The sequence below is a fragment of the Gracilinanus agilis genome, chromosome 4, assembly GCF_016433145.1.
Source record: "Gracilinanus agilis isolate LMUSP501 chromosome 4, AgileGrace, whole genome shotgun sequence".
Classification (NCBI taxonomy): Eukaryota; Metazoa; Chordata; class Mammalia; order Didelphimorphia; family Didelphidae; genus Gracilinanus; species Gracilinanus agilis.
In genome coordinates this window covers 422,687,629-422,714,186 of record NC_058133.1, presented here as the reverse complement: position 1 = coordinate 422,714,186, position 26,558 = coordinate 422,687,629, and the positions used below count along the sequence as shown (strand labels likewise).

At 36.2% G+C, this 26,558-nt stretch overlaps 1 protein-coding gene across 1 annotated transcript in view; it reads right to left on the bottom strand.

The window, feature by feature from the left end:
• SYTL3 (synaptotagmin like 3) overlaps nucleotides 1-25,107 on the bottom strand; it is a 101,140-nt gene extending 76,033 nt beyond the window's left edge. The window contains exons 1-3 of the mRNA XM_044675732.1: nucleotides 25,077-25,107; nucleotides 11,159-11,869; nucleotides 7,035-7,253 (exon numbers count right to left, since the gene is read on the bottom strand). Of these exons, the coding sequence (XP_044531667.1) occupies nucleotides 7,035-7,253; nucleotides 11,159-11,268 (329 nt within the window). The 5' untranslated portion in view covers nucleotides 11,269-11,869; nucleotides 25,077-25,107. The remainder of the gene's footprint in view (nucleotides 1-7,034; nucleotides 7,254-11,158; nucleotides 11,870-25,076) is intronic.
• Between the last annotated feature and the right edge of the window lie 1,451 nt (nucleotides 25,108-26,558).

The following is a 26,558-nucleotide window of genomic DNA, read 5'->3' as shown; positions in this document are numbered from 1 at the left end:
CTCAAGAAGGAAATAGATAGTAAAACCATACTAGTGGGAGATCTAAATATTCCTCTGTCAGATCTAGATTAATCAAACTGAAAAATAAATAAGAAAGAAGTAAGAGAGGTGAATGAAGTCCTAGAAAAATTAGATTTAATTGATATGTGGAGAAAAATAAATAGGGACAAAAAGGAATACACCTTCTTTTCAGCTGCACATGGCACAATCACAAAGATTGACCATGTTTTAGGGCATAGAATCATTGCAAACAAATGCAAAAGAGCAGAAATAATAAATGTAACCTTCTCAGATCATAATGCAATAAAAATAATAATTAGTAAGGTGACCTGGACAGGAAAATCAAAAACTAATTGGAAATTAAATAATATGATTCTTTAAAACCAATTTGTAAAATGTGCAGATACCGCCTAATCTTGTTTTTCTTAGGCAATTTTAAAGTTGTGGTTTTTATCAGTACTATTCTCAAGATTATAATTTTTTTCATATGTTTTTCCTCATCCTACAACTGACACTAGGACCCCTGTCCTGAAAGCAAATGGATCAGAGAAGGAAAGCATATAGTAAAGTTAAAGAAAAGAATTGGAGGATGGTGGGATGCATCAGGAGCCTTTTTTTGTAGGTCACAGGAGAATATTATGATGACAGCAGTAGATATCATATATTACAAAATTAAAAAAATTTTTACTTTAGCCTTCAATAATTTTATTTTTTAGCTCTTCAGGTTTGAAACAAAGTATACAAAGCCTACTAGGAGCAAATTTCTTTATTTTTAAAATGAGGGAAGAGATAATCAAACAACTTCCCACCTAACTATACTATTCTGTGATATTATAAACATTTTGCAAATGTTAAACAAAAGGCCTAAGAGTAAATAATTGAAATGGACACATTTCTGCTTCAATAGCAGACCCTCTGCAAGGTTACTATTATTATTGCAACTATCTTCTGTATTTTGAAAAGCCTTCTCTTTCAAAATAAGGAAGCTGGGGTTTTAGAAATCACATCTCTTGTACTAGGAGGATAAAGCTTTAATGACATCTAAACCCAAGCATATAGGTTTCAAAATGGCAGCCTTCCTGGGAGATTGTCTCACCCGGTTGTTCAGTTCTGATTTCAGCATATCACCTCTGAAAAAAAAATCCTCCAGTGTTATTTGACGCTCTACTTTTTAAGGTCGATGGCACTCAGTCTCAAAAGAAAATGCTTTTTGTTATCTGAAATGGAAAAAGAAGATCTTGAAATCCTTCTAAGCCAGGGGTTAACAGAATTTTTTATATTGTGGACCTTTCTGGCAGTCTATTGAAGCCTAAGCCCTTCTTTGAATAATGTTCCTAAATACATAAAATGACATATTTAGGATTACGAGGTAAAGGAATTAGGTTGAAATACAGTCATCAAAATGATTTTTTGAAAATCAAGTTCACAGACCCCCTAAACATTATCAAATAGAATTATATATTTTCTTCAGAGCAAGGACCAACTTTCCATTCAATACGACTTTCTAGTTGACTTTGCTTACTATAATAATTTTGCTTTTCCTTCAATAGATACTTATCTAGCAAAAATTAGGCCTGGGGAAAACTAAGTTAGGAGAGGGAGGGAGCATCCCATGTGGAACATTAGTAGGACAGTGCAAGAGGCAGTACCACTTTGGGTATGTGCTGGGAGGTGGAGGTTTCCCCCACAGAATCCTTTGGGATCGATTCTGTGCCGTGCTCTTGAAGGACAATGAAGTGAGTTACAGAGATCGAGATGTTCTTATGGGGATGAGAGTTTCTCATGGCAAGGAAATGTTCTTTCTCCTACCCTATTCCAATGCCTATACCCTGATTCAAAGTCTTGTTTGCCCATGCTAGTTTGAGAATTGTGTTTATTAAAGCACGAAGGGCACTAAGCTAGCCGAATTGAAGAAATGTGAGATGTAGAGAAGGATCTCTGTTACATGAAAGGCAATAAATATGATGTAATAACTTGAATGGTCATCATAGAGTCAAGAGACCTTGGTTCAAATCTGCCTTTGTCATACTAGGTAAGTTATGCAACTTCTCAGAACCTCAGTTTCCTGATCTACAAAATGAATATTCACAATAACTGTACAGCCTTACAGGGTTGTTAAGAGGATCAAATGATATATTGTAAGTAAAGTCTTTGCAAACTTTAAATTGCTGTAGAAACATGAATTAATAAAGGTCATAATGAGTTGGCATAGCGTAGAAGATATAGTTCCAATGGAAACAGGTTAAATAACTTCACTTTTCTTTGGACTGGATGATGGAAATGGATGAAGCACCTAATGCTGAGAGGCAATTTAATTAGACTTGTGTCATGATGCCAATGAAGATAATCCTTGAGAATTTTTGAAGTTAAAATCCAACTGCTATATTCGCGATATATTAATGCTCTTGATATTCTTGTTCCCAGTGCCTTTCATATAGCTGTCACTGCTTTATTTAAGGCATGCTTTTAAATTCTAGGGTTACAAACCACTTTCCGAGACTTATGCATTGTCAAATTCTAGCCCTTTTTCTTATTTTCTTCACATAAACCATGACTGAAACAACACTGAAAACACAGTGAATTATGCCCTTGTGCATAGAAACTCATACAAAGTTTTGCACTCACTCTTCATTGATTGGTTGGCAGAATATGATATATATATTGGAGCTAAATACATCTTTGATCTTAGGACATCTTTGAATTCGGGATCCCTTGAGTGGGTAATCCCCCAAAAGGGAATGAAAATATTCCTTTTTTAAAAAAACAAAACAAAAACAAGGCAAAGATAATAATAAAGCTTTCTAACCACTTTAAGAAAAACCATTCATACTTTCTTGCATGAATTTTTCCCTTATCACTTCATAGGTTGCTAAAAATAAATTCAACTATTACTCTTTTGAGTTTGAGGAAAGAAAATTCTCCCTTTGGGTTCTGACCCAATTAGCCACTCTCCATAATTACGATATGCTTTCAGGAAGGCAGCTCTCTGCTTATAGTATTAAAAATATTAGAGCAAAAATGCCTTTCAAGATATATCCTTGTAATTTCATACATAAGCCTTAACTACATGCATGGACTCTCTCTAACAAGAAGCAATGAGGCTTCATCAGCCTTTGTGTTCACAAACCGTGTATTCACAGCATCCCTTAACCACAGACGTAGAACCTAGGTGATCTTTGGCAAGTTGCTTAGGATTTTAGCTTCTTTATCTATAGAGTCATGATAGCCCAAGCACAAAAGTGCTGGATTTAGTGTCAAAATCTCTTCTTTTCTACTCATATTCTGTGTGACCCTGGGCAAGTCATATATCTTCTCTGGGTTTTCATTTCTTCCCCTGTAAAGTGATGGAGTTGGCTCCTGACAGAGAAATGATTAATTTAAGGGGCATTTTTCACACATCAGAAAAACAGGCTTTTGTTTTGCTTGAATATGCATATTTGGTACAAGGGTTTGGGATTGGTTCTTTTAATTTTTTGGAGGGTGAACTAGAAAGAGTAGAGAGAGCTAGTGATAGGGTTAACAAAATAAAATGAAGTTAGAAAAGTAGGCCATTGAAGCGTTTTTCAAATGCACAAAAGAGAACAAAGGGGAAGATGTGTAGGAAACAGATCAATTTTGAAAATAACATGTTAGGACTAAGGAAGTGTCCATCAACTGGGAAATGATTGAAAAAAGGGTGATAGAGTAATGTAATGAAATATTATTGTGCTATAATAAATGATGAAAGGGGCAATTTCAAAGAAATCTAAGAAGACTTTGTAGGAACTGTTGTAAAGTGAAGTGAGCAGAACCAGGAGAACAATATGTACACTAGTAACAGTATTGTAAACATGGAAGTAAACACTTTTAAAGACATAAAAATGATGGCCGCTGCAACAAGGATTCCAGAGGACTGACTGGTGATGAAGTTAACTATTTGCCTCCTAAAAGAGACATGATGGACTCGGTACAGAAAGATAAATATTTGACTGATATAAAAATTTGTTTTGCTTCATTAGGAATATTTGTCACAAGGTTTTTTCTTTAAATAGGAAAGAAAAAGAGGAAGAGATAAGTTATTTTTGTTCTTTGAAAAAATAAAATTTAAAAAGCCTTTAAAAGAGCCCAAAGTATATAAAAAAAGATAAAAGAATTTATTATAGACAGAAAGAGAAGTCTACAAGCTGTTCATTACTCAGATTTGCAGCTTCATGTATAATCTTTTTTTTTCCTGTTCAACTTTGTATATAGAAATGCTCTTCTTATTTGGTGCTTGTTAAGTTAAAATCTTAAAAAATAATAAATGTGGAAAAAAACCAAAATGAATAGGTTGGACTAGATGACCTCTAATGTCCCTACCTAAATTTATGAGCTTATGAACTTATGAACTTATGACAGGGTGGTGTTTGAGGTCTCTTCCAGCTCTGGAATTCTGCATTTCTACTTTAATTCTATGATATCTATCTGATTGTGTCAGGGATGGCACTCGGGGTTCTTAGAGTAGAGCCAAAGACAGATCTTTCCAAGCTGGAAAGACTTGAATGGTCTCTCAACACAGGAGGGATCTGTCATTCCATGACCAGCCTGACTAAATCTGGAGATACTCCCCATCAGATGATGAATTAATTTTGTACACAGCAGCTCATGAAGGTATGAAAAGGATGCATTCTCTATCCACATTGACACAAGGGAAATCACAGAGCTTCTGAAGCACTGAAGCTAAAATGTTAAAATCCATAGAATACGTTCCAAAGATTTCTTCTCTGATAGAATCTGATTTTCCAAGAAAATTACCATCTTTCTTCTGATGAAAGGTCTCTCAATCTAGGTTTCACATATGTTAAGGGGTCCCTTCCAAGATTTCAGGGAGTCCATGAACTGGTTTGGGAAAAAAATGTAAGCACTGTGATTTCTCCACTGTGAATGAGGTCAGAGATTGCATCCTTTTCATATTTTCATGAGCTGCTGTACCTGAAACAAATTCATCACCTGCTGAGCAATCTCTCCAGGCTTAGGCTGGATGGTCATGAGATGACCCAATAGACTCCCCAAATTGCTTCCCTAATAGAATCTAATCATCTAAGAAAATAATCAACTTCCCTATACTGTAGGGGCTCTTACCCTGGGGTTCATATACCCTTAAGGCCTCCCACAAAATTCTGGAAGTTCTGTGAAATTGTCTGGGAAAAATTATTATTTCCTTCACTCATTTGAATATATTCTTCTTTTTTGATATTTTATTTTCCTAATTACATGTAATAACAATTTTCATTATATGTCTCCCTAAATTATAAAATCCAGTTGTCTCCCTTCCTTCTTTCCCTCCCCACTCTTGGAGATGGTAAGCAATTTGATTTGGTTTTTGTTTTATACATGCATTTTCGTGCCGTTACTTTCATATTGGTCATTGTTGTAAGAGAATACTCAAATAAATGAAAACCCAAAATAAAAACCCAAATAAACTAATGTTAGAAATAGTATACTTTGATCTGCATTCCAACTCCAACAGTTCTTTCTTTGGAGGTGGATAGCATTTAAAGATATTATTCTTCAGTGGAGAAAGAGTCAGGCCTAGAGACAGGAGGTCCTAGGTTCAAACCTGGCCTCAGCCACTTCCCAGCTGTGTGACCCTGGGCAAGTCACTTGACCCCCATTGCCCACTCTTACCAATCTTCCACCTATGAGACAATACACCGAAGTACAAGGGTTTTAAAAAAAAAGATTAAATTAAATTAAAGATATTATTCTGAAAAAGGTTCCATTTATAAGCTTTTTCCAGTTGCCAAGGAGGTCTATGACTTGAAAAAGTTAAGAAACTCTACTCTTGTGCAGACTAATAGGGATATAATGTTAACTTGTCTCTCCCCTTATTTGTCTTTTTCCCCTGAAAAAGTTTTTATTACTATATTGGACAGCTGGGTGGTTCAATAGAGAGAGTGCTGGACTTGCAGACAAGAATTCCTGAATTCAAATCTTCTCCCAGACAATCTCTCTGTGGATGTTATTTAAACTCTCTCAGCCTTAGTTTCCTCATCTGTAAAGATAAGAAAAATAATAGCACCTACCTCACAGAGTTGTGAAATTCAAATAAGATAAAATATATAAAGTACTTTGCAAATTTTAGAACACTATATAAATGCTACCTATTATTTAATGGATGTTCTCCATGCCTTGAGTCCATAATGCAGAGGTTACAGAGGTATACCTGGAGTCAGGGAGACCTGAGTGCTACCCATGGCAGATGTGTTCAGGCCATTTGGCAAAGGAGTGCCTATTTTAGGCTATTTCTATGGTGTTCCTTTCCAACCCCCAACTCTTTATGATCATTATAAAACTTTTGAACAGAACAAGAAGAATAAGAATTACATAAAGTAAAAGGAAAGAAGAAGCTGACCCACAGATTGAATTCTAAGATACAGTTTTGCTGTGACTTAGTAAAAGATGTTCCAGAGTCTAATTATACTTGAATAGTAATGGTTTTTACGAAATCTCTGACAAGTCCACTTAGAGACCTGCAAACTCCTTCACATAATTTTAATGTGATATGAAGTTCAGTCTCTTTGTTGTCTTGGTCATCCTCTTCTGGACACTCTCCAGGTTGCCCAAAACAGAACTCCAGATCTAGTCCTACCTGGGCTGAGTATAATTGAACTGTCATCTCTTTTGTTCTGAACTCTTATGTCTCTCTTAATCTAGCCTAAGATCAAAAGAGCATTTTGGGCCACTTTATAAAGGTGATTCACAACGAGCTTGAGGTTCACAAAACCCCCGAGATTAAAAGATCACAAGAACCACTGTCTTGTCATACTTCCCCACGAAAGCCTTATTCAATTGACTTTTTTTGAACACAAGTGTAGAACTTTACACATTCCTATTAAAGCTTATTTTATTAAATATGGTCTATTGCAATGAGCTATCTAGATCTTTTGGATACCACTGGTTTTGTTGCCTAACATGTTAGCTATTCCTCCTAGCTTTATGCCAAATAGACTTGGTGAGCATAGAAACAGCCACTAGTTTGCAAATAACTCAATTAACCACTCTGGACTACTCACCCATCTGCAAAGCAGACAGTGCATTTCCATACGTAGGTTTTTTTCAAAAAGACCCGACACTCAGAACATACTCGATGGCTGCAGCCCTGGCATACACCCCCTCGGTTTATCACCAAGCCCAGAGACTTCTGGCATCGTGCACAGGACTTCTCTTTGTATTCCTGATTGGTATTCTTTACTGGTCTCCATCGAAGATCCTGCAGGTGCAATTTCAGTTTCCTACAAAGCCAAAGGACCAAATGATAAAGCATAATTTAACACAAGTTAGTACTATCCCTCGGTATTTCTAGAGGATAATTTTGTTTCATTCTCACCCCCTCCAATCAAGGCACACAGGAATATAGTAGTAATATATTCTAATATATTATAGTTAATATTATATTGCATATAACATATTAAGGGCTCTCCATTCACTTTTGTTCTTCCCATACACCATTATTTTATCTTGATTATAAAACCCTTGTGCCAAAAAAGGGAAATGTTTCCTAAGGCTCCTTGTCAATGCACCTATCAACTGATTTTTTAATATGTTAACAAACACCCAAAATGTAGTTCGATCCGCCATGAAATGTATAATATCTTTGAACCCTTGTGTACCCTGATGAGATAATTCTGAAATGTATAGATAGTATATATGGGATAATTATTTGGGGAGACAACCATGTTAATTTCCCAAAGGATCAGAAGGATACTGTGGGAAAATAATATAAATTGTACCCTTTTTTCTTCTTTTGAGGGGAAAACCCATTTTGGTTGGTATTGGTCCCACCCTTTGATTGGGCTCTCATGAATACTATGGGAGGATGCCTGAGGCCTCGTGACTCCCTGGCATCCCAGAAGATGCTCGCCCCATGATCCCAGGCATCTGGAGGACTGACCTGTACTGAGGTCTGGTCAGTCCAACCAGAGAGACCTAGAAGGAATGACATCACCAGGGTTTTAATAGAGGAGTCTGAGGAAGGAGAGTTCTTGTGGTCTGGAGATTTTCCCCGGCATAATGGCTTTTGGCTAGCAAATAGAGACAAGCATGGCAAACTCAGATTAGTTAGGTGTGCCAAGGGATTATGTGATTATATCTCTATCTACTATCTAAGAAATAATTTTAAATTCATATTCAATCTCCAGAGAATCTGAATCATAACAAATCCCCTCTCTCCCAGCCTCCCCCAGATTATGTTCTGGGGTTGAAACACTCAGAACAATCTTCTTTTAGGTACTTTAGGTCTCTGTTTTGCTTTTTGAAAAAGAGCTGGGTAGTCTCTAAGATTACTTCTAGCAAAGTAAATGCCTAATAATGATAGATGAATGTAATGAAATATTAATGTACTTTAAGTAGAATCACAGAAAGACTTAAATGGAAACTAACTGGTAGTAAAGTGAAGTAAGAAGAACCAGGAAAATGATATATATATATGTATATATATGTATATATATACATATATATATATACTCACCACTACAATATGTATGGGAAGTAGGAAGGACAAAAACAAAACAACTGAAATTGAATGCTACAAAATTATAATGATCTAGCTTGGCATCGCTACAAAGAGGTAAAGAGGTACCTCCTTGACTGCTTTGCAGAAGTGGGGGACTATGGGTATACATTGCATATAATGTCAGACTTTTTCAGTATGTTGGTTAGTTTTTATGAAAGTTTTCTTCTTTTTTTGTTATAGTTCTCTGGATGGGGAAGGAGGAGGATATATTGGAAAATTTGATGATATAAAAATAAAAGATATAAATAAGATATATTTTTAAAGTATTCTTTCCAATCCTACCATTCTATGATTCTTTTCCTCCTATGTTCATCTCTCTCTATGACTAGATAGTGGAAACTAATGCTCAGAAAAAATGACTCCAAGCCACTGACAGTTCCCTGATGATAAAAGAAAACTTGATCTCCTCCAGTCATTCTACTCACTGATGCAGAAAAGTCTATGAATGTATTTGGAAGGTTTTTTCAACAGTAAGAACTGAAATAAAAATGGTTCTTTGAATAGCTTCCAGATAAATAGAAAATTTGAACACCCATTCTGATTATTTAGATTCTGCAAAGACATTCTAAGTAGATTTCTTCCTTCATACTTTTTTCATTTGTATTGACAGTCTAAAACTTCTGCCAGTTAAGCAGATGAAGAAAGGATTCATTGTGTTTTTCCCCCTTTAAAACCACATCTCTTTCAAAATCATTAAGAAAAGCACAAGGCACCAACATAATACAGGGTTTGTCTGAAAAACCAGTGTGCATACGCATGTGAATTCACACATATATAACTGCCCACATCTATTCAGTTATGAGTAGAAAGGTCAAAGTATCTACAGATAGGAGCTTTGTTGTTTAGGCAACTAATTTCATCTCTTATAACCTAAGTTTCCAAATCTATAAAATGGGACTAATAAGATTTATATTACCTATCTGATGGAGACCACAGTGAAGATCCAGTTGGGTAGTAACACATGTATATACATGTATATGCTTTTTAACTTTGGAGTACTTTATAAATGTAGGCATAGTTTGAATATACAACAACACTGTCTTATTAAATAATGATGCTTATTAAATAGTGGGAAAATCCTTATAGTGAAAGAAAGGAGGAAGCAGTTTCTAGTAATCATTCTCTTCTATTTAATTTCTATAGATCAAGGACATTTACATGAAAGAATCCCCTTCCTCCTAGAAAGTAAAGAGACAGTCAAGAAACATGAAAAAAAAAAACTGTCTCCATTTATATTTTCAGTAATGTCTCCAGGCTGTTCACTTGTTCACTGACCATTCCTCAGCCTTGCTAACTCAGTCAAATGGACAAGAGAGGGCATCGAATGACCTCTTTGAAGGGTTGATCAGTGATTTTTAAGAAAAGGACATTTCTTCACATTCACTCAATAGCCGCTCACTGCTGCTTCAGCTTTTTCTCTTTTCAAATGAAATGCAAACTCAGGATCTTATTTAAATGTGTCAGCAAAGGAGAGGTTATTTTACAGGCCTTTCCTGCTCTTAACTCTTACCCATGTGTAAAACGAGGAGGAAGTTGGACTACATGATTCCCAAACTTTAAAATTCTTTAAACTCTTTTTAAAAAATCTTTACCTTCTCTCTTAGATTATTGCTAAGTACTAGTTCCAAGAAGAGAGGTAAAGGGTAGGCAATTGGGGTTAAATGACTAACCCGGGGTCACACGGCCATATTTAAATGCTTAAGAACATAATATAGTATGAAGAGCAATGGCTCTGGAGTTAAAGGCCCTGAGTTTGTAGTCTGGGTCTTTCTCTTTCTAGCACAGTGCTTTTGGGCAACTCACAACCTCTCTGGGACTTAGTTGCTTTATCTGTAAAATGAAAAGGTTGAACTATATGATCTCTAAGGTCTGTTTCAGCTCTAAATGCATAAAATTCTCTCTCTATCCCTTTAAAAATATATCCCTCTATAAATCCCTATAAGTGTAGAGAAAACTAAAAACTGAAAATTCAAGTTCACAAACTGCAAACCATATTAGCTCCTCTTAATCTGCTGCTAGATATATGGAAAGGTAAGTGTCGGCTGCCTATATGAATGAGCTTCTATCCCACCCAAATCCAGAAGCTATGCACTGCCTCAAAAATGAGGAGATTTGGGCTTTGGACTGATAAAATGTTCCCCGTCAAACTGGGCATTTCCCTGAGAGTTTGTTTATTGATATTAATTGGCACCTCACCATTTGAGTTGGCAGCCTATTCAGTATCAGGTTCCAGCTTTCACTCAAGCTGTTTTGTACCTTTAACCATCAAACTCCCAATTCTGCCAGCAAATACTGGAAAGATCTTACCCGTAGGGTACTTGCTCTGTGGAGGATACTGAAGGATAGCCCAGTCAGTCGAGCAAAAGTTATTACAGCAAAGCACCACTGAAAGTGACTAAAAAAGACAGATGTCTAGATTTCTGCCCACTTTTTGATTTCAGATGGACAGTGATGTTGACCTCCACTCCAACCGGACTCCTTTGTCTCAGAGGATAAGAACCACTCCCCCAAGTAACGCATCCATTTGTTAGTTTCTTTAAGAGAAGCAAAAGAGAAAAATGCAACAAAGGACACATCGAGAAAAAGAAAGCAAAATCATGACATCATGCTCAAATACCAACATACCTTATTCTCTCCTCCTCAACCTTTTGTACCACTTGATCCCGGTACAGGACTTGTAGCACCATTTCGCGTTCCAATTCCTTGAGGGAATTCAGATTGACTTCTTGGGTCATCTTCTTTTCCTTTATTTACCAGGTTCCAACCTTGGTTAGTTTTCCCTCATTCCACCAAAGTTTCCCCTGTTGTTTTGGCTTCGGTGGTCTGAAGAACAGTGACTAAGAGTTCTCAAAAGAGCTAATCTCTCTTATTTCATTGGTGATTGTGGTTTTGTTCTTTTTTTTGTTGTTCTTTTTTTTCTCACTGTGTCATGCTCTTTGGGATGGGAAGACATTAAGAGTGTGTCTCTGCTTAGGTCATTATTTTCAGAACCTCTTTGCCACCTGGTGATTATTTTCACTAATCATTCTTCAAAGACAAAAACACTTCCACTTTGGGGCGGTGGTTCCGAAGACAAGGTATGCTCTCAGATAGATATTTTGGCAGGCAAAAAGCAATCTGCAAGTTAAGGAATATTAAAAAATAATATGAACAGCTTGCTTTACTTGTAATACTTCATTGAGCTCCCCAAGGCTGGCAAAGATGGTCAGGAATGGTACGGACAGGAGACCTGCATCATGTGGGAACTTGAGCTAGATGACCTCTAAATCACCTTCCAACTCTTTTGAGAGTATATATCAGTTATCATGCAAATACGAAGGTAGACTCATTTGAGACCTATAGAAAAACAAGAAAAAATATTTTTCCTCTCATTTTTTATCACCTAGAATAACCAATTTATTCCTGGACAGAGGATGAAAGGTTACGCAAAAAGACAGAGCTCTTTTCTTCTGATTTGTTGCTATGAATTTCCAGAGGTATTAAAAACATCATCCCATCTTTTAATGAACATTAGATCATTCAAATTGTAATACCATGAAAGTGCATGCTGGGACTTCGATAGCTAAGAATAGAGATCTTTATAAGATATGGGCCTTCCTCAGCTTTGGTATGGGAAATTAGAAAAGAAATATTAATTAGTTGCTCACTTATTATAACAACAGATCAGACTATACTATAAAAAACCCTACACATATAGTAGATGCCTAATAAAGTGTTTTTTAAATTGAATATTTGACACTAAAATCATTTGTAATCAAAATTGCTCCAATTAGAAGTCGAGGTTATAGAGATATTTAGAAGCATATGGAGGAAAGGAGCCATGAAGATGTGAGAGTTTCATCAATTATTCATGAGCTTTCATAGTTTTTATGGGCTGTCATATGAATCATGCCTATCTTATTTCTGTTGGGACTAGATAAAAGGTTCTGTACATATTCTGCTTCTTATCTTTTCAAACAACTTCTCGCCCACATCCCCTTCCGTCCTTTCCTATCCCAACTTAAAATAAAGCCTAGAAAACATTTAGTTCATAGTACAATGGACAAATGTGAGCTAATTAATTCATTTCATTCAGAGGCATTTGCTGCGAATAAGCATTTAATCCAGAGACCTTATATAGCAAAGTAAAAACATTAAACCCCTTTGTGCTCTCTCCTTTCTCAAATAACCACAATTATCAGTTTACATTTTGTATTCCTCACTACTCGACTAGCATTTATTAAGTGGCTATCATGTGCCAGGCACTGTGCAAAGTTCTGGGAATACAAGGCAAAAGCAAACCCTTCTTTTCAAGGGACTCAGTCTACTAGGGGAGGGGAGAAAGGCATCTGAATTAAATGGCCAACACAATTATTGCTATTTTACAGAGAACAGAAGGTCTTCTGGAATGAGGACGAAACAGTTTCTTTGCAATAGTGTCTTTCAATCTCTTGTTTTCATTTGTGGAAGTAGAGTTCTTAGGGAGATTTACCTCAGCTGGGGAGTGGGCAGGAGGGGTCTGGCAAGATCTAGGGACTAACACAAGGTTCTGAGCATCCGTTATATGATGCAGTTGAACTGAGAGTCCCAGCGGGAAGCAATAGAAGACAGTTTGGTTCAATCCAGAGCTGAGAAGAGCAGTTGATAGGAGAGTTCTAAGAAAGGTTCAAAGGAGTGATCTGATCTCAGCCCAGGTCTTTGTACTTTCTGGTACAACCTGGCTGAGGAGAAGAGTGAGTTTCATAGTCATTAGCCGAGAATTCTGTCAGAGGAGAGCCACTTTCCTTTCTCCTTAGGAAAGAAGTACAGAATCTCCAATAGATGGATGAGGTGTGCATATCCCTAAAGATAAGGCTTCTGTAAAGGACTGAAAAATAGAAATTCCTTAAAGGCAAAGATGGTCTTCTTTTTTTTGTATTAGTATTCCCAGTGCTCAGTACAGTTCTTGGCACATTGCAAGCACTTGATAAATACTTTATCACTCATTCATTTATTCTCCATTTGTAGATATCTGATATATAATTCCTATAGCATCCATTTTTCCCTCTAAGGAAGTATATATATTTATGAGAGAGTAAGTTCAGGGTATAATAAAAATATGATTCAATTAATTAAACACTTCTGCTTAATCGAAATGTTGTGAACTAAGTGAATACTATGGTCCGCTGGTAAAACTAAAATGTTTTGGTAGAGACTCATGAATAGGCTTTGGAGAATATTTTGACCCACAAATGTATAGAATCTGGGGTAACTAATCAGAAGCCCAGTTGCCTGTTGGCTACATACATGAATGCCAATAATTTATTTTATTTTTTTTTTCTAAACCTTTACCTTCCAAGACAGAATAATGGTAAGGGTTAGGCAATAGGGGTTAAGTGACTTACCCAGGGTCACACAGTTAGGAAATGTCTGGACCAAATTTAAATCCAGGACTTCCCATCTCTGGGCCTGGCTCTCAATCCACTGAGCCACCTACCTGTCCCCAATAATTTTTTAAATGATAAATTGGGTGGTTTATCCTCAGTCCTCATCTTTTTTTGAACACTGCAGCATTTGGCACTGTTGAGTGCCACATACATTGGCATATTCTCTCTTCCCTAGGATTTTGTGATACTGTGTTGCTCTGGTTCTTCTCTTATGTGATTGTTCTTCAGTCCTCTTTATGGAATCATCACCCATGAACACGTACACATATGTACATGTATGTATACATACATGGGCTTTTAATTTAATTGGTGTAGGGAACTTCCTTTAAAGAAATTTGTTCTACTTTGGCTGCTAGGAAGCATAGCGGTTAGAGGGCCTTGCCTGGAATCAGAAGGACCTGGGTTTGAATCTGACTTCAGACATTTCCTAGCTGTATGACCTTGGGCAAGTCACTTAACCCCAGTTGTCAAGCTGTTACCTCTCTTCTGCCAATACCAAGTAATGATTCTAAGACAGAATATTAAGGGTTAAAAAATAAAAAGAAATGGGTTCTATTCTTGTAGGTCTGTAACTATTCTGCAACTTAGGGTCCAAGAGAGTTGCCTGAGCCATTAAAAGATTAAGTGACTTGCCCAGGGTTACAATATCCAAGGGGTCCAAAATCAAGACTTGAACATAAGCCTTCTGCACTCCAAATGGAACCAAGGAAGACAGATCTTGATCTAGGCTAGAAGCTCACCTCTTATTTAGAAAGTGAAAGCAAGGAGGAAAGAATAAGGGAGAATTTTAATGGATTTCAAGGTATAGAAGTGGTGAGATGATGGTCTTTATTTTTCCTGTGAGATGAGACCTGGGTTCAAATCCTTTTTCTATCACCATTTTCATCAACCTAGACAGGTCACTTAATCTTTCTGATTTAGTTTCCTTATCAGTAAAATGGGGATAGTAATAGTAATAGTACTTACATCACATGGTGGTTGTGAAGATCAAATGAGATTATAAAAATGCTTTTCAAAATTTAAGTATTCCATAAGTATCCTATTATTATTATTATTATTAATGAATCTAAGTCTAGCATTGTATGCCACACTTATGTTAAATACATTAAATGAAAAAAGATGTACCATTGAAAAATTAGAGGAAAATTGATTATATCCTTCAAAAATATGGGTGATTATTAATTTTAAACTAACACTGACATATTCAATATGATAATAGGAAAAACAGGCTAGTTCAATTACATAAATGTGAAGCTTTTTTTACACAAAACAAATGAAGCCAGAATAAAAAGGAAAAATGTGGACTGGAGGAAAATCTTTACTTGGAACACAACTGACAAAAATCTGTCATCCAAAATTTATTGGGAATTGACATAAATTAAAGAGGCATTCCCTAATAGTTGTGATAATAGAATATTAAAAAATAGCTCTCAAAAGAAGCATAAACTTAAAAAAAGAAGCACAAACTATCAAACTATAAATAATATTTTAAAAGTACTCAAGATTGCTAACAGTTAGAGAAAAGCAAATTAAAATAGCTTTAGTAATTCCTCATACCCGAATCATAACCAGAATAGGCCAATTGGGCTTTGCTCCAGGATACCTGACATCTTAGTGGCAGGATGCTTTTTTCCCATTGCTGTTTCTCCTATACCTTTTGGTCCTCTCTTGACTTTATACTATAATTCCCTCTATCTGTGTAGCACAGCGTTGCCACCTCTGCCCCACTCCCAGATACCACTGCCATATCGGTCTTTCAGAACTTAATGATCTTCTGCAGTACTGAAAACATAGTCTTGTTATCTTTTATGCCAAAGCAGATGACACTTGCCTCAACTTCCCTCACCACACTGTATCTGAATTGATACCTCCCCCATCAAGTTATGGGTAGCTTTTCTGGGAAATTTGTCACCAGACTATGAATGACCCCACAAAAGTCACCTGTAGTATAATAAATGTGCAGATTGGCAGACTCCAACCCTGATGAATCATTAAGACTTCCTGAAGCACAGATGGGCTCCTCCTTGCCCAGTCTACTTTGTTATAGCAATGACTCATCCAGAAGTAGCTTTGGGGTATTGTCAGGATTCTATCTTCCCACCATAAATCTTCTGTGCTTAAGGTCTCTTCCTGAAGTCTTGAGGTACCACGTACTAGAATTACTCTTTGCTTTTCTATCCCAGTCCTCTGGAGTTGGCAAATACCCCCAAAATGGTACACGTGGAAAATTATTAAAGCGCAAAATTGTGTGTTTCATTGGTCACAGTCACCGAATTGCTTTATTAAGCTGATTTTGGTGATTATATGGCATACTGTCAAAGACTCAACTAGGCACACCAAGGACGTTTGCCTGATGTCTCAATCAAATTTAGCAATAAAATAAAATTTAAAAGACAAGTAGACAAAGATCCTAGAGGAAGCCATTCAGATCTCGAAGGTGGAATCACTGCAGCAATTAAAAAAGTATGTGGGTACATCGATGCTTGGGAGGCTCCAGATACCCGTGTTGTCACTAAAGTGTCACTATTAACTTGATGTGTCTCTTTCTGATGAACTATGTTACCCAGAGGGTCACCAAATAAGTATAATACACGATAATACATAAGAATAAAAAAGAGGCATGGGATGCTTTGTGAGGTCCTTGGGAGAAAGAGCAATACCGACTGGCTGTAGAATAGAAGGGAAACAAGAAAGGTTTCATGAAAGAGGTGACATTTGAGCTGGACTTTAAAAATAGGCAAGATTTTAACAGAGATGCTGGGGAGAATGTTTTGGACATAAAATATAAACAGCAGGTGCAAAGGGGTAGAAACAGGAAAGCAGGGAGGGTATATGCAAAGGAGAGTGAAGAGTTTAGTTTGGCTAAAGCCTCGAAAATGCAAGGAGAACAGTTTGAGAGAAGACTAGCAGGGCAACTTGTAAAGGTTTTGAAGGACAGGCTTATAAGGATGCTTAACCTTAGAGCTGGGCTTGGAACATAGAAATGACGTGATGGGTTGGTTGGTGTTGGCTTCTTTTTTGCATGAGGAAGATTAATTTAGCAGTGATGAAAAAAATAGACTTGGGGTGGGGAGGACGTGGAGGTCAGAAAATTGGTTCAAAGATGGTTGCATTAGTGTAAGTTGGTAATAATGTAGGCTTATACTAGAGTGGAGGCAGGGAAAGAGAGGAAGAGACAGATTCAAGAAACAAATGATTTGAATTCTCAAATGAATTAAGGAAGCCCAAGAGCAATTTAACGCTAAGAAGATCTACCTCCAGTTGGTCCTGCCTAATCCAACAGCAAAAACTTTTTAGGAGCCTTGTAATGAGTGCTATTTAGACCCTCACACTCCACACTGTGGAGCATAAATTAATGTTTCTTCACCTAAGATGGATCTTGGCCCTTGGATTCCTATGTCACTTCATAGTCTTTTTAATACTCTTATAATAAACTAATGGTAAAATTTAAATTGGTTTTCAGATGATTCCGATTATCTTTAAAAGACCCTGTGCCCATTACATTTATTTCTCCAGAATCTGAGTTAGAAAGGAATTCAATGTCCATCTAGTCCAGCCCTTAACTGAAAAAAGCAACAAACTCTCCACATTATACTGAAACAGGAGTTATTCAGACAGCTCAAAGACCTTTACTACTAGGGAGGGAACTCACTGTCTCCTGAGGCAGCCCATTGCATTTACAGACAGTTCTAAATGCTAGGACATTTCCCCTGACATCCAATCTTAAGTTATCTCTTTGTAATTTCCACTCATTGATCCTAAGCTGTATTTTCTGGGGCCAAGAAGAACAAGTTCAACCCCTTTTCTGGCAACATTTCAATCGCTTGAAGACAGATTTTCATTCTGTCCATGAGTCTTCTTTTCATCAGGATGTGCCAACCAATCATCCTACAGTACAAATTTAAAATCTGCAGTGGGGTGGTGCAGTGGTTAGAATACTAGGCTTAGTTTCAGGAAGCCTGGAGTTCAAATGCAGCATCTCACACACTTTCTGTGAGGCAAGAAGGCAAGTCACTTAACCTCCGTGTGCCTCAGTTTTCTAAACATAAAAAAGGGTTTAATAATAGCCCTTGTCTGCTAGGGTTGTTGTGAGGCTCAAATGAAATAACATTTGTAAAGTTCTTTACACAGTGTCTGGCACATAGTAAGTTCTATATAAATGCTAACTATTATTATCTTTATTCTAACTGCCCTCTTCTGAACTATCTCCAGCTAATCAATATCTTTCCTACACAGAGTACTCAGAAATCAATAGGATGCGGTCTGACAATTCCAACTATTTCATAAAATGACACTCTACCAGATAGCTAATTTCAGTGTCTGGCACTGAAGCTAAGCTAGGTTCCAGAGCACCTTTAAGAATACTGAGTCTGTGAGCTGTGAGGTTGTATCCACAAACTGTTTACATTGTATGTTCATAGGTACATCAGTGCACTATGAAGCAACATCAGGACATAACGGTGCAATCTGAGGTCACTGTGCCACGGTTGGTCAAATGGCATGATGCTACAAAGAAATCACTGAATTTGATAGAATGTCATAGATCTTTGAATGAAACCTGTGATTCAGAAACATAGCTCTGCGTTAGACGAAAGGGTTTTTTCAATAAAAATCTCTTGATTCATGCTATCATTTAAGGTTTTCTTCTAGAACATCTAGTTCAGCTTATTTTATCCTTATTTATCATTTTCCTTAGAAACGTAAGAATTTGGTTTATATAAAGAGTTCCATAAAAAAAGGGAATAAAGACTCAATTTCTATGCATGTTCTCAGGCTAACAACATTGAACATAGGATAGGCCTTATTTAACCAAACAAAAAATTACAAAACGTGTGTATCTCAAATCATAAACAGTTAAGACATATCACATATATTCATGTGCTATATAAATGCCCTTTATGTGGCAGTGCCCTGGAACAAAGCCCGAATGATTCCTGGATCACACACCTCCTTTTTTTTATTTAAAATTTTATTTAAAAATTTTAATTATTTACTAATTACTTTTTATTTAAATAATATTTATTAATTTTAATCTAATTAATTAAATTTCATTAATTTTTTAAAAATTTAAAATCTTACTCTCAATACAAAAATCAAGTGTATTGATTTTAAGGCAGAAGAGCAGTAAGGGCTAGGCAATGGGGGTTAAGTGACTTACCCAGGGTCACACAGCTAGAAAGTGTCTGAGCCGAGATTTGAACCTAGGACCTCTCACCTCCAGACCTGTCTGTCAGTCCACTGAGCCACCTAGCTGCCCCTCACACCCTTATTAAATTGCTTTTCTATCATTTGAAGTGATATAATTATACTCCTATTAAACTTCATTACCTATATTATATCTTTCTTGATATTTTTCAGAACTTGAAATCCTTCAGAATCAGAATTATGTACAGTATCCAGCAATATTTCTTTCTTTCTTTTTAAAATCTTACTTTCCATCTTAGAATTTATACTGTGTACTGTAATACTGAATTCTAATACTTAGAACTAATATTGGTGCCAAGGCAAAAGAGCAGTAAGCCCTACGGAATGGGGATCAAGTGACTTGCCCAAGGTCACAGATAGCAGTATCTCTTTAAAAATAGAATAGAATCTTGTTTGCTCTTTGAAAAATGAATTCCAAAGAGGCTAATTTCTTTTCCAAGGTTACACAAGAAGCATTCAGCAATCAAATCTAGAGCTTTCTGATGTAAAATCCAGGATGTTCCATTTTAACTCTCTACTTTATGGTTTAGAGAGCATTTCTTTAAAGTGGAGAAAAGTTTCCTTCGGACAGTGAAAAACAAACTAAGTTATAACTGGTTAGCTGTACTAAGTGCTATGGGAATATCAAGAAAGCAAATGATATTCCCTCAACCCCAAGATGTCCTACTCTGTGATTATAGTCAGAATGGGTCATCTAGGGGACTGTTTTTTGTAAACATGAATGAAGGACTTAACAACACTAAAAGTGAGTAGAAGTGGCTGGTTTCCTATTGATAGTCAAAGACAGTAAGGTCCCATCTATATAAAAATATTTATAGCTGTTCTTTTTTTTTAAACCCTTGTGCTTCGGTGTATTGTCTCATAGGTGGAAGATTGGTAAGGGTGGGCAATGGGGGTCAAGTGACTTGCCCAGGGTCACACAGCTGGGAAGTGGCTGAGGCCGGGTTTGAACCTTAGCTGTTCTTTATTTAATAGTAAAACAAAACAAAACAAACAAAAACACTATCAAAACTAAAGAAAATGGTGCTCATCAATTAACAAATGGCTAAATAAATTGTACATGAATGTAATCTAGTATTACTGCACTATAAGAAATAATGACTATTAAGAAGTACAGCAATAATGTACAACAAACTAATGATTACAACAATTGAAAGAACAAAGACAGAAATGGAAACTGAATACTCTGAAATTATGACTATGTTTGGTCCCAAAGGAAAAAGATGAGAAAGTATCTCCAACCAGTCTTTGCCACATGGGAGACTATGAACGAAGAATATTACATCTACTGTCAGAAGTGGTTGATGTGTTGGTAGACTTCATGAACTGTTTATTCCTCTCTTTTTATTTTTTGTTAAAATGATTGATCTCTAGTTGAGAAAAGAATATACTGAGAAATTGAGGTGATATAAAAATAAGAGATATCAAATTTTTTTAAAGCATGGTGGTTTGAGAAATATTTTATCCCCATTCTTTATTTCCAAGCTGGCAAAAGAGCTAAGACTAGACAGAAGGCAGGTTGAGTAATTTCATAATTATTTATTGTGTAGGAAGTTAATACTTCAATAGTTTGGTACAAATCAGTAAACAAAAATAGAGAGGCAGAAGTCAAGTTCCAAGGGAGCTAATCAGGATGGAAGGAGAAAAGAAGTGGGAGGGATTGGAAGAGGTGGGAATGAGCACCTTAGCACCATCTCCACTCATGTGGCAGATCATTTCAGAGAAATGGCCGCCCACTTCTTAGATGTCTGTTTACCACAATCACTTCCGTGAGAATCTTTGCTGTTGGAGAACACAACCATACCACTGACTTACTGTTTCAGAGCTCTGGGGAAAAATATGAATGACTAAAATGGTCTTGACATTTTATCAGTTTTTACATTTTTTTTTTTTAGAAAAAATTTCCATGGTTCCATGATTCATGTTCTTTCCTTCCCTCCCAAATCTCCTCTCCCACACTCCCTGTAGCTGACAGGCAATTCCACTGGATTTTACATGTATCATTGATCTAGATCTATTTCCATATTATTGATAGTTGCACTGGGGTAGTCATTTAGAGTCTACATCTCAAATCACATCCCCATCAACTCATATGTTCAAGTAGTTGTTTTTCTTCTGTGTTTCTACTCCCATAGTTCTTCCTCTGGATGTGGACAGCATTCTTTTTCAGAAGTCCCTAAGAATTGTTCTGGATCATTGCATTGCTGCTAGTACCAGAAGTCTATTACATTCGATTTTACCACAGTGTATCAGTCTCTGTGTACAGTGTTCTCCTAGATCTGTTCCTTTCACTCTGCATCAATTCCTGGAGGTTGTTCCAGTTCACATGGAATTCCTCCAGTTCATTATTCCTTTGAGCACAATAGTATTCCATCACCAACAGATACCACAATTTGTTCAGCCATTCCCCAATTGAAGGACATTCCCTCATTTTCCAATTTTTTGCCACTACAAAGAGAGCAGCTATAAATATTTTTGTACAAGTCTTTTTCCTCATTATCTCTTTCCTCATTATAAACCCAGCAGTGGTATGGCTGGATCAAAGGGCAGGCAATCTTTTAAAGCCCTTTGGGCATAGTACCAAATTGCCATCAAGAATGGTTGGATCAAGTCAAAACTCCATCAGTGATACATTAGTGTCCCAATATTGCCATACCCCCTCCAACATTCATTACTTTCCTTTGCTGTCATGTTAGCTCATCTGCTAGGTGTGAGGTGGTACCTCAGAGTTGTTTTGATTTGCATTTCTCTAATTTTAAGAGATTTAGAACACTTTTTCATGTGTTTGTTGATAGTTCTGATTTCTTTATCTGAAAATTGCCTATTCATTTGCCTTGCCCATTCATCAATTGGGGAGTGGCTTGATTTTTTTTGAAAATTGATTTAGCTCCTTATAAATTTGAGTAATTAGACCTTTGTCAGAGTTTTTTGTTATAAAGATTTTTTTCCCAATTTGTTGCTTCTCTTCTAATTTTGGTAGCATTGGTTTTGTTTGTACAAAAACTTTTTAATGTAACCAAAATTATTTATTTTACATTTTGTAATTTTTTCTAATTCTTGCTGGGTTTTAAAAATCTTTCCTTTCCCAGAGATATGACAAGTATACTATTCTGTGCTCACCTAATTTACTTATAGTTTCCTTCTTTATATTCAAGTCATTCACCCATTCTGAATTTGTCTTGGTGTAGGGTGTGACATACTGATCTGACCCAAGCTCTCTCATACTGTTTTCCAATTTTCCCAGCAGTTTTTGTCAAATAGTGGGTTTTTGTTCCCAAAGCTGGGATCTTTGGGTTTATCATACATTGTCTTGCTGAGGTCACTTATCCAAGTCTATTCCACTGATCCTCCTTTCTGTCTCTTAGCCAGTACCATATTGTTTTGGTGACCACTGCTTTACAGTACAGTTTAAGATCTGGTACTGCTAAGCCACCTTCCCTCACATTTTTTTTCATTATTTCCCTTGATATTCTTGATCTTTTGTTCTTCCAAATGAACTTTGTTATAGTTTTTTCTAATTCAGTAAAAAGTTTCTTGATAGTTTGATAGGTATGGCACTAAATAAGTAAATTAATATGGGTAGGATGGTCATTTTTATTATGTTAGCTCATCCTACCAATGAGTTATTCCTAAGTACATTATATTGTCTAGGTGGATTTTTTGATTTGTTTGCTTTCTAGGTTTTTTATTTGTATGCCCAATTCATTGATCTTTGCCCTTCCTAATTTGTTAATATATGCACTCAAGAATATAAATTTACCCCTCAGTACTGCTTTGCATTTTATCAGTTTTTGAAATGCATCATTTTTGGCTTTCTGTAAATTTTGTTAATGACAGTCCTTGAATGTTCAACCAAGTAAGCCAGAAGAAGATAACAAGTTAAAAACACTTTAAGATGGGGGCAGCTGGGTAGCTCAGTGGAGTGAGAGTCAGGCCTAGAGACAGGAGGTCCTAGGTTCAAACCCGGCCTCAGCCACTTCCCAGCTGTGTGACCCTGGGCAAGTCACTTGACCCCCATTGCCCACCCTTACCAATCTTCCATCTATAAGACAATACACCGAAGTACAAGGGTTTAAAAAAAAAAAACACTTTAAGAAAAAAAAAAAACAATGCTTTTCTTTGAAGTCCCATAATCCCAAAGTTCTAAACCTAACAAGGATAAAATGCCTCCCTTCAACTTTATGTGCTAAAAAAGGAGACATATTTTGGTTGTTGTGTTTGTTTATTTTGCATTCCAGGAGATATTTTCAAAAAATGAGAAATCACAAATACATATATAATGATGCCCTATATTTGTATCCCAATTAGTTTGGTAGGGCATAGAGGATGATTAAGCATAGAAAACTGAAAAGTAGTGGTCAAGTTATTAGGAAGAGACCAGTGTTAGAAGAAAGCAGTATTATGAAATTCAAAGGCAGGGGAAATGTCCAAAAATTATATCCCAAGCTTTAAATAACTTCATTGAGATTTTAGTTTAGATGACAAAGTATTATTAGGTGACATTTTGAGAAGACATTTGTTTCCTTAGAAGACAGTCTAAACCTATGTTATTCGACTAAGCATGCTCCAGTTGAGAATAAGAATAAAATTGGGGAGGTAGAAGACAAAATGCTGTTGGAGGAGACAAAACTTACAGATTTCCATGCGTTTATTGACAAATGATAATTTTAACTTGAAGATAGACAAATCTGATGGGATAGTTTCAGCAAGTATTTTCCATATGTTGATGGAAAAAATTGATGAATAATCTTTTCAGGACAATTTCTAACTATCTCCAAATTATTTATTGCAGGTCAGATTTACAATTGCATTAGTGAAGAAGACATCAGCAATTTAGCTATAATTTAGAATCTTAAAAAAATTAGCTGGAGCCAATCTAGACTTAAATGACTCAGGCAGATTTGAACTAAGGTTTCTTCAGATTGTTCTTCTACTATAGCATGATATTTCTCAATTTTTAAGTAAATTTTTAAAATTTAATCTTCATTTTTCCATTGCTTTCTCTCTTCTTTTTCTTTCTCTTCTCTACCATGAAATATAGCAGAGGGATTGGTGGGGAGGAGAATTATATCAGCACTTAAAAGGTTAGCAGGTAACTGCTAGTTCTTTGACAACTTAAATAAATCTCTGGTCCTTAAAATTTTTTATTCTCTTAGACCTGAGAAGTTAACTGATTTATCCAAGGTCACACCAGTGTTAACAAAGATAGACAAATTATGAACCTATATCTTTTGACTCTAAATTCACAGGTACATATGTAATCCTAATTTATAAAACTTCTGGGAGAGAAGAATATAATGAAGTTGACTGATTCCTGAATCTTCAGTAATGAAATACATCAAAACCTAGAGACCAAAGAGGTACATAAATACTACTATGTTAACCTTTTTCAGCTACAACTATCAGACATGACAATTTCCTATTAATTTTATAAGATGTACTTCAGAACATCATATATCTAGAAGGAATCTCAGAAGCCATCAAATCCATTAATATTCATTCTACATATGGGAAACCTGAGGCTTGTAAAGATGAAGTAACTTGTGTAAGGTTGCAGAGGTATTAAAAATTCAGATGTAAGATTTGAACCTAGGTTAGTTAACTCTAGAGTCAAAGAACTTCCCATTCTACCAGGTTACTGCCATCAATATAGTTTCTTCCATGTCATTTTAACTATCCTTTTTCCATCTTATTTTTTAATTTGTAAGTTAAAATCTGGAGGACATTTTCAAGACTCAAGCATAGGTCCTGTGAGTCCAAATCTAGCCATCTTTTCAGTACATCACTTTTTCTCCTGCCTAAATTACTACACATTCAAGATCCCAACTTACATTGCCTCCCTTTTCACAAACTCAGGAATCTGAAAGATTTTACAGAAAAAGTCCCTATCAGAATGTTGTTAATTAAATTAGGCTGAAAAATGCCTGCCCTACCTTTTGGATGCACCTTAGGAGCTCATGGTAGTCTGTCCTGGAGATGAGGAAGTCACTCTTGCTTTTTGGTTTGAAAAACTGACTTCATTCTCTTTCCTTCCTGTTGGGTCCAAAGTAGGAGTAGCAGTTCTTTGAACCACAGGCTTTTAGCTCATGGAGGCTGTGACTGTTGTGGCTATTCTCATTCTATGTCGAATAGTTTCTGTTTCCGCAAGAACAAAGCAAATACCAGTAACCACACCAAGTAGCTTTGTAACTGCCTATTTTTAAAAAGTTATACTGGGACTGGAGGAAGTATGCAGCTGATGTGAGCAAAATATTTTATTACTTTCAAGGAAATCTCCACCAAGCTCAGAGGTTTCAAATATTCAGATTTTCTCATGTTTGTGAAATTTCACACTCTGCCACAAGTTATCAGCCTGGTATGTTACAAAACATCATAGATTTGGAATCAGAGGGTCTGGATTTACTTCCTATCTTTGCCTTTACAAATTGTGTGACCTTGGGGAAAAACCTTAGTTTCACCACTTTGGTTTCTTCATCTGCAAAATGAGGGCATTAGATAAAATGCATTCCAAGGTCCCTCCCAGCTCTAAATCTATCATCGCCTACATTGCATTTTTCAAAGGTCTTCTTTGATAGCATAAATTTTATTTGTAGTTAGTTTCATGTAAATTTTGTGATAGTCTCAAATTACTTTACAAATATAAACTCTTTTGACAGGCAAGAGTATGATTTTAACCTTATCCTTTTTGTGTCATTCATTTAGAGATGCTTCCTCATCTGTAAAAGAGATTAGAGTAGATAATCTCTAAAGTCCCTTCTAATTTAAAATTTCCAAAATCTATAAATCTATAAGGAGGTAAAGGTGAACTAGAGATTAGAATGATCAAAGGGACTTCAAATTTTGGGACTGAGAGACAGATTGAAGCATTGAGAGAGTCAAACAGGAAAGATTTGAAAGAGAATGAGTCAGAGGTATGGGGTAATAAAGGGGACAGGCACAAAACTGAACATTTTGTAAGAGTGGGTTTCAAGGGATACTTTAGGAGAGATAAAATTTAACAAAGTGGTTTCATCAGATTTCAGACTGGGATTTAAGAAAGATAAATATAGTTCCCTATTCAGCTTCTGCTAACTACGGGACTTTTCTGTTATGTACAAAACCACTTTTGAAATATACACACATTCAAGGAGACATATTAATCCCTTTTATCATCATACAGGTCTTAATCTTCATCCTAGTTTTAAGAAACAAAGCCGTACATATTGTAGAATAAGGCAACTAGGCCTGCTTAGAATTATAAGCTAATTCTGAATTGCCTCTGAAGGCTAGTCTGGTCTCAAATCTAGAGATATTGAATCCATTTACAAACACATGGATCAATCAGGCAGCCAATAAACATTTATTAAATACCTACTAAGTTCCAGGCATTGTGCTAAGCACTGGAGATATAGAAAGAGACAGTCCTTGCCCTAAAA